General features: G+C 27.5%; 1 protein-coding gene across 1 annotated transcript; it reads left to right on the forward strand.

Moving 5' to 3' along the window:
• Positions 1-3,559: 3,559 nt before the first annotated feature.
• Positions 3,560-11,866, forward strand: LOC142323981 (cold shock domain-containing protein CG9705-like). The gene is made up of 3 exons (XM_075364444.1): positions 3,560-3,877; positions 6,798-6,920; positions 11,142-11,866. Exons 1-3 carry the CDS (start codon positions 3,747-3,749, stop codon positions 11,362-11,364), a joined length of 477 nt encoding a protein of 158 aa, XP_075220559.1. The 5' UTR covers positions 3,560-3,746; the 3' UTR covers positions 11,365-11,866.
• The last annotated feature ends 1,939 nt before the right edge of the window (positions 11,867-13,805 follow it).

The raw sequence follows: 13,805 nt of genomic DNA on the forward strand, positions 1-13,805 counted from the left end.
AAAAATTATAGATGATTAATAAATTAAAAATATGCACTATTACCTTATAACCTAATTGTGGTGTAGCTGACATAGGACGCTTTATTCCACTCCTAAAATTGATCCTTTTAACAACAGGGCGGCTGATCAAGTTTATCTTAAACAACACTCAACAAAATTAATTTTTGTTATAAGATGAAACACTTAAACTATAAAATTTTAAATCCAATATAACCTATTAATAGAACTGAAGTACCTGTCTAAAAATTAAAAAAATATAGAAGTTTTAGATTTTTAAAATAGCTAAAAGTTTCATTTATTGAAATCTCTATTTCTCATTGACTTCTGTAGTAGAGTATTTTCATCTCTATCTTTCATCCAGAAGATCCTGAATTTAAATCAGTGTTGGGCTCTGCATTTTTCACATGCCAAAATAATGTATCTAACATAGGGGACTAAAATTTAACATTAGGTTTTAGTTGCTAAAAGGAAATTAAATATTGTGTTATTGTAATGGTTTCTATCATTTTTATCTGTCTAGTGATTATAAATTGGAAACTACTAGTCAGATTTAAATAAGACTTTCATTACATCTATTTTCAAAAGGAATGTCAAAGCTATATAGCATTTTAAAAATATTTCTGGCAATGGTATACTACAGAAATAAGTAGGTGCTTTTATCATAGTCAAGAATGATTTTCTCTTCTCCTTATTAATTTTGAGTTATATCAGAACATGGGTAGGGTAGAATTTAAAGCACATCTAAAATGTGCAATAAATTGCATCCATAACAGTTACTTAAACTTCAGATGGAAGTATCTTTCTTGGAGAAATTTTTACTGCCACTTTCCTGCTCTTTTTTAAAACTGACCTAGGAAAAAATGGATTTTATATTATTTTTATTTTTCAGTTAAATAACTGTAGGAAAGTATTGCTAGTGATAAAAAAGTGGTCTCCTAATAGATTTTTGAACAACTTTTTTTTTTTGGTTCCTAGAGTTTAAAGATACAACTAGAATACAAAATTCTTTATGTATACATACATGCTGGACTCTGTTTAGTTTAAATCTCAGGAATAGTTAACTTATTAAATTTACAGTGATAGCTTCTGCATTTTTTCTATTTAGCCTCCAGAACCACCATATGGTATTAATTCAGACGATGATATGTATGAATGTAAATGTAGTGTAGTCTCGTACAGTCTCAGATCGACAATTCCTAAGATGTGTGGTTAATTGAAACCTAAACACCAAAGAACACAGGTATCTACAATCTAGTATTCAAATCCATATAAAAGTAACTGCCTTTACTAGGATTTGAACCTTAGAACTCTCAACTTCAATATCAGCTGATTTGTGATAAGTTCACCACTATACCAACCTGGTGGGTTTAGCTTCTGCATTTGGTACATAAATTTAGTTCGTTTTGAAAAAAAAATCAGTGGAGACGTTGGAAGATGTGAGTATTTATATTTGAAGGAGGAAGGACACCATGAAAATTTTAGCCATATAAGTTTTTTATTTTTCTATAAATAAATAAAAATATCGGAAAAAACAACAATGAAAAAATTCCTAATATTTTCAAACTGAAAAATTACATTTTTTTTAATTTCTCCAACTTGAGCTTATTAACTACTTATTTAGAAATGAGACTTTAATGGGCATAAAGTGCTTTATATTACACAGCAAGTTGTTAAATGTTAATTTTTTTTTAAAAATACATAACATTGTATACATTATTTTCACTAAAATAATATTAGTTATTTATTCTTATAAATCAACAAAATACATTTTATCAAACCAGCAATATAACTAAAATATTAGTTATTTATTCTTATAAATCAACAAAATACATTTTATCAAACCAGCAATATAACTAACTACATTCATATAGTAAGGCAAAGTTGACAGAATAAGGGCTTTATTGTACTCTGTAGTTGATTATTATGAACTACCTAAAAATATATTATGAATATAGCAGAATAAACTGCTTAATATATATTAAGCACTTAATACATATTAATTTTTGACTTGATTAAAAAGAATGATTACAAAATAAATGAATGAATAGATAAAATGATTATTTATAAAATAAATTTATAAGGAAATGAATATTAAAATAAATCTCTTTTTTAACTAACATTGGTCAGTTGACAATGTTATAAATACTTTCAATTAATACTGGAAATTCAGATAATACTTTATTTCCTACAACCTTGACTTTATATAAATACTTTTCATTTAGTAGTTTCAGCTTTATTACAACTTGAATGAGATAAATAATGTTTATTCAATTATATGTTATAATGTATCTATAATTTCATGGAGTGTCACATTCTGCTCTCATTTATCAACTTCATATAATTTCATAAGATTATTTTTTTCATCAGTTAATATTAATTTTGTAAACAGTTTTGTTTTTTATTTATTAGTTCCATGTTTTATGATACTACTCTGTCTATGATTTTCTTTGCTTCTTCCAGGTAAATTATGCAACAGTTCCTATTATTATTCATGCAGTGGCATACTGCTCATTTTTTAATATTTATTGTAATAATTGCTTACTGATCTGAATAAAACATTTATTACATACACAAAGAGAGATCATGTAGCCACTGTATGATAAAAATTTAACACACAAGTACTTACTTTATACTTTTATATTAAAAATAATATATAAAATTAAAAACATAATATAGACTAATATATTCATCAATCATAAATTAAAGATATTGCATAATATCTTTAGGAAACAGCATTAATACTAGTACCATATATAAGATGACTGCATAAGAGCTCAAAAAATTAGTTGAAAGCTTTATGTTGTTTCATAGAAATTGAAGCTTTTCAAGCATTCTGGATACATTTTCAAATTGTCTACTACTCAAATCTTATCACAACTATAATTGGAGTGGTACCGCCAGTTACTTGATTATAAATAACTCACCTGTGATATACTTAGTTCCAACTGCAAAGGTTTCACGAGGCCACATACACTTTTTAAGTGTTTGTCAGATGGATACATACTGAAAACAAAATCAAACGTAATTACATGGTATTGATCTAATGCTGGGCGTAAAAGAGCTATTAGAGTGAAATGCAATAACGGCGGTCACAAATTATGCTTCAAAAAACTATATCTAAATCGTCCAATGCAATCGCATAATTATGCAAAAACAATGTTTCAATTTTAAGACGTTGTGTCGCTAAGCAACGTAACAGTGCTACCAACCTAGCAAATTATAATGTTTAATCAGAAAATCTTATAATGTACTATTATTGAAACAAACTTTACATGCGTATCAGATATACTATTCAGAAATAATAATAATAATACCAAAAATAATAATACCAAATTGGCACTAATACTGGATTATTCTTGAATATTTGAAAACAGAATTTCAAACGAATTGAATAAATATTTTATATCCTAATTGTAAAATATTTTTATAAGTGAAAAATTTGGCGCTTATCAATATCTTTGAGATTCCTTAGATATTTAAATGAATTTTTGAGCTATTTAAAGAACCAAACTTATTTTTAAAGGAGATTATTTTTAAGGTTGGTAGTTCTGAACGAAGTAATTGTATTCAAGTGGTAGCTGGTAGGTCATATGGTGTTACGATTGTTTTGGTTGTATATTGAAGTCTTTAAATAGGTTTTTTTTTTTAGTTAAGATTTTCTGTATTATGTTATGAACTGCTGAAAAATAGTAGTATTATTTTGTTTCATCAATATTTCCTGCCGTTGATCTTTGTTTTAGTTTAAAATGGATCCTCTTAGAGTTGTCTGCAATATGAAAGATAACCGTCCTTCGTCACCGGTCGTATCTCCGGACGGCAGTCCAAGGTTGCATGTTCCTAGCCCGATAATAACACGCCGTACCAGAACTGATTCTACGTGAGTCCATGAACTAAGTAACTATTAATATTTGACTTAACTTTTTTTAAATTCTTGGTTCACCATTTAAATGGAAATCCAGAATTTAATGATTCTATTAGCGTTTGACATATGATTTTTTGTCGTCTTTATGTGCTGTAATATTTTATATTTTTATGATTGTTTTTTTGTCAGTAATTCAGACAAAGATTGCTACGGAAATTTTAGAGTAATGTACGTAATGTTTTAGTAGTACATTCTATGACGCAGCAAAATTTATTTGTCGTGCTTGGGATTTTTTTTAATAATTGCCGTTATTTTATTGTTGTCCATTAAAACATTTTTTCTCGTATGCTGAATATTCAATTTTTATTAATATTTTATTAATCTTAATAATTGATTGTAGGACGTTATACTTGTTAGTAGAAAGGTCTGTGGAATTATTTTGTTTTAGAATAATTTTTTTATACTCATTAAATCTAAAATTTTTTATCCTTTGTAACCTGTAGTATGAGTATTGTCTGTAAAATTCTGTGTTGCAATTTTTTTTGCGTTTTGGTAAATGATTTGCAAATTAGACATCTGGTAAGTCTAAATAACCACATGATTTTAAAGAAGTAGCAATGCATAAGCTAGCAATAATGTAATACTCAAGTCAGTATGCCCTCAGTAGTAGATAAAAACAAAAAAAAATTATATAAAGTGATACCTGATAAAACAGATACAGTTGGCTTACTGTATTAACAAGATGATTTTAAGTATATAATTATAGAAATAAGTTAAATAAAATTTCTTGAAAACAATTTTGGAAGTTTTCTTTTGAATCTAGCTTCCATCATATTTGAGATCCATTTTATTAGAGAAGCATATAAGCAATTGTTTCTAAACATAGGAACGAGGATTGTACTATTGCAACCAAATTGGGTTGGCCGGTGATATTTAGCAAATTTTTTAAATTTTTAGATGTTTTACTCCTCAATATTATTTTCTTGGTATCAAAATATATTTTTAAAAAATATTAAAAAGTGATTTAAAAATGCTGAAAAAAATTTAAGAAAGTTCTTTTTCAATTCTAGAATTGAAGTCTAACAAATTAAAAAAAACAACTTAAAACTTTATTTGGCACTGAAAGAGTACTACAGAATACGACCTAATGCTCTCAAGGATAAAAATCTTAAGTTCTTGGTTAGATAGAGAAATTATGAAAAAAAATGCTGAATTTTGATGCAGTATTTAATTCTTTTATCAAATAAGATTTTCACTTTATTTTAATATAATATATGAAAGAGTTTTAAATGTGTTACAAAAGTAATACATAGAAGATATAAAGCAAACCTGTATAGTAACATTAATGCTAAATAATCTCTGCATGAAACTATAACTTTTAAAAGATTATATTAAAAAAAACAAGTGTTTTAAAACGCATTAAGTGTCTAGCCAAGGTACTTTTAAGATCCTTTTGCAAGATACTTTATGCTTTAAAATCATCAGCCCATATGTTTGTTGATATACCTTTAATAATAATGTGTTACTAATCTTTATATGTGTCATAACTTTACGCAGAAGATTATTATACTGAAAAGTGATTTCAAGTCTTCTATGTAGACCATGAAAGATTTCATGAAGAAATTGTTGCAACAGATGTGATTTGTTTTAACCATTACTGAGAATTACAGCATGAAGGTAAAACTTTGTTTTATACAGATTGCTTGGATATATTCCTGTTGTGATTCTCCCTCAACTGGGCTGTATTGGTCAGTGCCTACATGTATGAATCTACAGCTTAAAATCTAAAAAATGTAAAATGGAATAGTCACTTATTCATAAAAAATAACAATATTCACAACTCTATCAAACTAGACAACAAAATTATTCTTTGTAACTCAACACAATATCTCATCTTTAGAGAAAGGACCATATTATGATTTAATTGCAATTTTTAATAAATTATCAAATGATTAAAAAACATTCATACCAGTCATAATTAAAAGTTAATTATAAAATTTTCTTTTACAGGAACAATATTACTCTTGTCGATGAATTTTCAAATAAATTGATTGTTTTTTTACAATCCCAAAATATCTATATCCACTTCAGCGTGTATATATGCCCAAATAATTTTAATTAACTGAAATTATTGCATAGTTTTTTAATTTTAGTATTTTTAATTTTATAATTAATTGTATATTCTGTGATCAAGAATTTACCATTATATTCCTTGATCCATTCAAGCAAATGGTTGTTTTGGGGCAGTTCCTTTTTTTATCTCTAGAGTATCATATCTCACCAGCCCTGCTTTGATTTATGCAGTATATTTTTGTCCTGATTAGAATAAAAGATTTATGTTTTCCATCAAGATCGAAAATCAAGAAAACTAAAAAAAAATATTGTAGAATTTAATACTATTTATAGATTTATATAGATTTGATAGGGAGGCCTATATTTGATAGGCCTCCCTATCAAATCAAAACTAATGTCACATAGAACAGAAGAGAGGAGTTTTATTTGTCGATTTTACAATACATAGCACCATAAATCAATTTGGGATGTATAAATAAATGATTTAAAAAGTAAGGCAGCGTTGTTTTGAAGAGCTACCAATTGGATTTTGACCTCTGGTATTCATTTTTTGCACAATAATGACCCAATCATAAAATGTGTGAAAAGTGTTATGACAATTCGGCTTTTGTGTCTTAACATAGAAAAATAGATTAAAGTCTTAAGTTGTATATATTGAAAATATTCTATTTCGTTATTCATTATTTTTTCTTATTTGTGGCACATAATTTATAAGGTTATTTATCATAGACATAGGTTTGTGTTAAAACTGCTATATAATTTTAATATTCTATTAAAAGTTATAGCTTTTTTGTTTATTCCAGTTGATTTTATGAATTAAAAATAACATAAAATTACCATACTTGTTAAAAATTCTTTGCAGATCAGCTCGAGCATGCTTAAATCCAATTGAAAAAGGTACAGTTAGATATTTTAGTAGATCAAAAGGACACGGATTTATTGCTCCTGAAAATGGTGGGGAAGAAATATTCGTCCACGTTTCTGAGTAAGTGTAATTTGATATTATTCTATAAAATATGTAATATCATTTCTGTTAAAGAGGGAATTTAAATTAAAATTGAAATATATGTTTCAAAATAAGTATTCGGGTTTTAAAGTTATGTAATATTTATTAAGTTTTACTTACATGATAAATTATACCTGAAATGAAAGAGAAACTTGAATAGTTTTTCCTATAAATGTTCAATGTGAGCGCCATTCATCACATGGAACACATCCAACCGACAGGAGAGTTCATTCCATACTGTAATCAGCAAGTCTGGAAAATTGATATAACAGCTGCTTCAGTCCTGTGTCTCAAGTTGGGTAGTTCAGCTGGTAATGGTGGCACATACACTTTTTCTTTGTAAACCCCCAAAGAAAAAATCACATGGGTTCAGATCAGGTGAATGTGGAAGCTATGGCAAACAAGCCCTGTCATCTGGTCCCCAGTGACTGAAATAGTGGTCAGGGAGAATTTCATTCAACTGATCTCATACATTGTTATGCCAGTGAGGAGGCATACCATTTTGTTGTCAAATAAAATTCTGTGATTCGTATTGCAGTTAAGAGCTATAGTTGTAGTATATTAAGATAGTTCATTCCAGACACACTCACTACCATGAAAAGAACAGCCCATAAACTTGCTGTTGGGATATGGTTCAAAATACATTCAGTTTTGTGCAGAGTCTTGTTCACACTGCAATATTTTGTGAGGATTTTCTGATCCTCAGATATGCACATTATGAGTGTTTACTTTTCCATTAACATGAGATGTTTATTTGTTACTGAATACAACACGATAAAGAAAGTTTTCATGGTCACGTTGCATCATTTCATTTGCGAAGTTAGCATGTAAAAAACCACAATCGGTAGGCTTTAGAGCTTGTAACAGCTGTAAAAGATATGGATGCAGTTGTAAATGTTTCCTTAAAACCCTTCACACAGACGTCACTGGTATTCCTAATTTACAGCTAGCCTTTCTAACGAATTTCCTAGGACTACACACAAAAGACTTACACATTCAACATTGTCGTCAGACATATTTTATTGCCCTGCACTCTTCCCTTTACAAGTACTTACAAGTACATAAAACTTCTCATGAAAGTTAGCTGCTCATTATAAGTAATTTTATTGCACTCATAAGTCTGTTTTTATGATGGCAAGTTATTTTTCTGGGCATTCCAGGAGCTCCATATCTGTGGTAAAACTGTGGGCTGTAGTAAATGTTCAAAACATTTAGAAAAATATTTAAAAAGTAGTCATATTTTATAAACTGAAAATTTATTGTTAAGTTAAATCGAAAGTATGAATAGAATAGCAAAGAAGTATGCCCAGTCAATATTAAATTGTACAACACTAGAAGCCTTATAGAGAATAACCAGACATAAAAAGTAATAGCACAGACTTACTTACACAAGCAAATTGCTAAAATCAGGCTATGTGATTCAAGGTCAACTAGGAGGAATGAATCTATCTGGTTTTGAAACAAACCAGCAACTTTACACATGATTTTATTAAGGACTTAATTGTTTTTTAATCATATGATTCAATCATATTTATGGTGCATATTTTACACCCGAAGTTCACCCTAAATGGGATGTGCCACTTGAACATCTGACTTGTTCTACACCTACGCCCACTCATGAATGTAACATTGCAACCTTTACAAATAATAATTAGTTTCTCTACTAAAAGTAACTGTTAGAAGATGCAAAAATATAAAAACTGAAAATTTTGGATGTATCTGGTTTTGAAACTAGACAATTCATATAACATAAAAAAATTACAACTGGGTATCTCTGTCACCTGTTGTAACTGTGACAAATATATATATGTGTGTGTGTGTATTTTACAGGAAAAGCAAATATATTTATAATCTATTTAATCAAATTTATAAGTTACTGTGCTTTTATCTTCAGAAAGAGTCAGATTTGAACAATAATTAACCATAGAAATGTAATGCGTAGTCTGGCAGACTACGCCCCTCTCCTCCATAAAAATACTTTCACTTTGGAAGGGATGAAATTTATTACTCTACCTCCCTAGTAGCTTCCTTTCAAAACATTTTTGTTAGTGAGTTTATAGTTTCAGAGATAAAACGTGATTTACGTTAGTGTTTTCGTATGGCACAAAGTTGAAAATATACTGATTTGTAAACCAGTAGTGGTAGTATCATTTTAAACTATATAATTGTTTTTCGTAATTTATAATCTAAATATTTGTTCCATATCATTTTGAAATATATTATGTTGCATTTTTTATGAAGTATGAGTGATTTACTAAATACTAGTTTTGAAATTCAGGATGTTTTATTGGAACTTGATAGAGATTGTTTGTTCTTTAATGACAATATTTTAATGAAAATGATGATGAAATTGGTTGAAGATGGTAATGTAGCTTTACATGAAATTTAAAAGCTGATGATGGTTTTTCAACATCCACCATCACACTGCTATATTGTTTTCCTTCAATAATCAATTTGAAAGGGAAAAATGGTCATCAAAGAGTAAAGAAAATGTGTGAACAAGAACAGCTCCAAGAAATATCATTCACTTCACTCAGAAACCGGTAAGCTAAACAGCACAAATAGAAACACCATTAGAGGCATTATTTATTATAACAGATTCGATCTTGGAAAAATCACAAAATTCACTAACTGCTGCATATAAAACAAAGGGTTCCACTATAAAAATAACTAATATAATCAAAATAAATGCACTTAATTAGGTTATTAGTTCTTACAGCAGGTCACAAAAACAATCATTTAAACAGTGAAGAGTTGTTTGATGCATCTGGTTCACGCTATATTTTAGCAAAAATAGGTTTAATTTGTACTGAATTGTTTATGTTTTGATTCAAAAGATACAAGGGAAAAAAGAAAACTGAATGGTAAATTCATCCATATTAGGAAATATGTGATGAATTTATTATTTTATGTAAAAGTAATATATCTGGAATGTACTTAACAGTTGATGAGCAGTTGTTTGGCTTTAGAGGTCGTTGCTCGTTTAAAATGTATTTGCCGTCAAAACCAAATAAATATGGTATTAAGATATTCATGCTATCATGAAAAAGGTATGTACACTGTAAACTTACCTGCTGCTACATATTTTTGTCAAAGAACTAATGCAACCTGTACAAGGTAGCAATAGAAATATTACTTATGGTAACTGGTTCACATCTATCCCCTTAGCAACAAAAATGCTTGAAACATATAAATTAACTACTGTGGGCATGTTGAAAAAGAATAAACCCTAAACTCCAGTTGAAATGTTGAAAGGTAAATAATTGGGAATGTTTGTTTTGTTATGATGGAATAAAAACAATGGTTTCTTATCAGTCAAAGATAACAAAGAATGTTATTTTATTATCAGCAACTTGTGAAAAGGGAGTGATATCAATAGCAGTGGAATACCCAACATTGTTGAATTTTATAATGACACAGTGCTGTTGATACATTTGATGAGATGTCAGGTGCAATGTCCTGTTCTAGAAAAACCAGAAGATAGCCCCTTTTTATATTTTATATGGTGATAAATAGTGGTTTGGTTAATTTCTATGTAATATATGTGCATAAAGAAATTAAAAATGGAAGAAAACCCAGAAGAGATTTTGCTAAAGAAATTCATCCAGGAGAGACAAAAATCTACCTATTTTATAAAGAACGTTAAAACATCACATTAATTGCTGGACCTAGCAATGTTAATGTAGAACAATTCCCCTTAATTCCAGGATCTTCATCAAGAAATATCTGTGCTTATTGCCCTTCAAAAAAGGGAAAGAATGGCTTGTTTTATGTGCACAAAATGCGTAGTGTTATGATTCTAGGGTTATAAAAAATTAATAACATAAGTTTCAACAAATGCCAAAAACAAAGTGATTGTTTATTAAACAATCACTAGAAATTGAAACAGATGACACCAACAGCTGAAGTAATATTAATTAAAATAAATTACAAATCTTATATTATGAAATTTGTTTTTGTTTTTAAAAAAAGTTTAAATTTTAAAATACTAATCTGATGGACAAAAATATAGGGAAAAATAATTTTTTGGTTGGGGGGGATTGGTTTTTTTTCTATAATTTTTATTATAGGTTTAAATTAGTTTATACAATAATTGTGTTCATTAATTTTGAAATTTTTATTTTAGTAATTTGATGCTTAATTTATTTAACAGATTTAAACATAAAAAAGGTTTAATATATTTTTTATTTTATTTTTTAGTGTTGATGGTGAATACGTCCCATTACCAGGTGATGAAGTGAAATATAGGCTTTGTCCAATACCACCAAAATTTGAAAAACATCAAGCAGTACATGTAGAAATTGTTAATTTTACACCTGAAGTTCACCTTAAATGGGATGCACCACCAGAACATCTGACTTGTTCAACACCTACACCCATTTATGAATCTAACATTGCAACCTTTACCAATATTAATAATTAGTTTCACTACTAAATATGTTGTATAAATAAAATATATATTGTTGGTATTATTAATATGAAAAAAGTATATATATTTATTTATACATATATATATATAATCTGCAATCTTTGCATTATCTAATTATGTATATGAAACTTGTTACAGGTTATCCATGTAGGGTATTTAAAGAAAATTTGAAAAAGTCATAGTATTTACATAAAATCTATATTTTTATATTATTTATTTGTATTTTATTATTGTTTTTATCATTATAATTTTTGATAACTATACAACTTAGTTTTATTATTTGCTAATAATTATTATAAATTATGTATGTATGTATATATATATATATATATATATATATATGCATGATGTAAACTACTATATAGACACAATAATGTCTGTATAATCTTAATAATATTAAAAAACTAGTTTGCGTTTTATTTTATTAAACGAAGGAAATTACAGTATTGTATTAAGTTCATTATTATATTTTTGTAAATAAAAAATTCATTCCAGTTATACTTTTGATTTTTTCTTCCTTTGAACCATAGCTTTCTAAATGTGTAATGTAATCAGTAGCATTGTTGTAATGGCACCCACCTTAAAAATTTAAAGGTTGAAGCTATGAATGCTTTCTGGAGAACAAATTACATTTACTTGTAAGTGAATTATAATTTTTAATAATTATTTTGTAAGTTACTATATATATTTTATAGTTACTATATTCATGGTTTCTCTATTCAAGGATATGTTCAGGAGCTAATTTCATGTACATTACATAAATTGAATGTAAGCTGGAAAAAATATTTTAAGTTAACTATATATAAACAAAATGGAACAACAATAGAGTTGTAAAGGCTTAAAAATAAAAAATAAATTTATAATAAGTATAAAATCAAATAGATGGGGTTAAAAATCTTTCACTTAGAAAAATAAATTTGCACAAAAATGATTAAATTAGCAATAATTCAGTATATAAAAATATTCGTAGTAAGGAGGAAATGTAAACGACACTCCTATCAGAAAAGAAAAGCAAAACACACGATTTAAAATTCAGACAAAATTCTGTAAGTTTCTTAATTTCAGCTGGACCCAAATTCTGTGAACTAGTTTGAATATTTGATAGTACATTGTTTATATTATGCAATACCACATATTCTGTTTGACTAATCTGATAAGGAGTTAGGGATAACAAGGAGCAAATAGAATGATGCAAGAGATAACATGTTGGAAATCACCAGATGACATGAATCGATGCGTATATTTGATGTTACACAAACAAGGGAAAACTTTGTGGTGACTTGCCTTTCATGATGATTTGCACAGCAATACATTGCTTTTAATGCAACTTAAATAATTTTCAGTTGACATTTTAAATAACATACATAGACCAGTTATATCTGATCTTGTTCTTTTACTGCCTGGGATTTCTAAAGTGTTACATTGTCACTATAAATTATATAAAAGTTTATAATTACAAGAAATATACATGTAAATAATAACTGACTTGTGTAAAATTAATCTATTCATGTATCAGTGGTAAACAGGTTATTTTTGCTAATAAATGCAAAGTTGGTTATCTCAATTAAAATTGAGATAAATATTATATGTTAACATTAAGTTTACTAGTCTGACAAAATAAAATTTTTGATGTTAGTTCTGACTAAAAATTGCCCTGACATTGTATAATGAGAATTTTTTTTATCATTAATTAAAGTAATTAATTGAAATAGAATTAAACTCATCGCAATCTATTTTTTATGCTGTATTTATTAGTAGTTTAATGCAATATGAGACAGTTACTCTGGTTTTTAAAACAAAGAAGTGTACATTTCACAAAAATACTGATTGTGGTTTGTTTTGCCTTGTTTCGTAACAATCTTTCTTCTTCATACAATACCACAGCAATACCCAACATTTCTCTGCCAAACTACTGATTGGAGTTATTTTTTGGGTTTTCATATCATTTCCATAGTCATTTGGAAACTTCATTTAACATGTTTAATAACAGTTGTTTAGATAAAATAGATAATCTTTTAATTTGTTTTATAATTTTTATTTACATTCTCTACTGTAATTCTAAAACTTTCTTATTATCTAGTAGCATCAGTAGTTCATCAATTTTTTCTGCCTGGAAATAAAAAACCTTCTTCCAGTAACCATTTTCCTATTTCTATTATTTCTTCACAAAATTTCTTTCTTGGTAATTAACTATATGGTAATTAAACAAAAATTGTACTCATCCAGTGATTTTTTTTTTTTAATTTTAATTTTATTATTAGCAAATTGAAAATTAATTAATGGATGATATCTTTACTTTGTGAAAAACCGTAATCAGAGTTGAAAAATAATGCTTTTTTCACAACTTCTAGATACACAGCTTTTTTTTTGTTAGGTATAGAATACATTATTGTTTCCATTTTCCAATTTTAAACTGAAAATTCTTCTAACACTTG

Source organism: Lycorma delicatula, chromosome 4 (assembly GCF_047948215.1).
Source record: "Lycorma delicatula isolate Av1 chromosome 4, ASM4794821v1, whole genome shotgun sequence".
NCBI classification, from domain to species: Eukaryota; Metazoa; Arthropoda; class Insecta; order Hemiptera; family Fulgoridae; genus Lycorma; species Lycorma delicatula.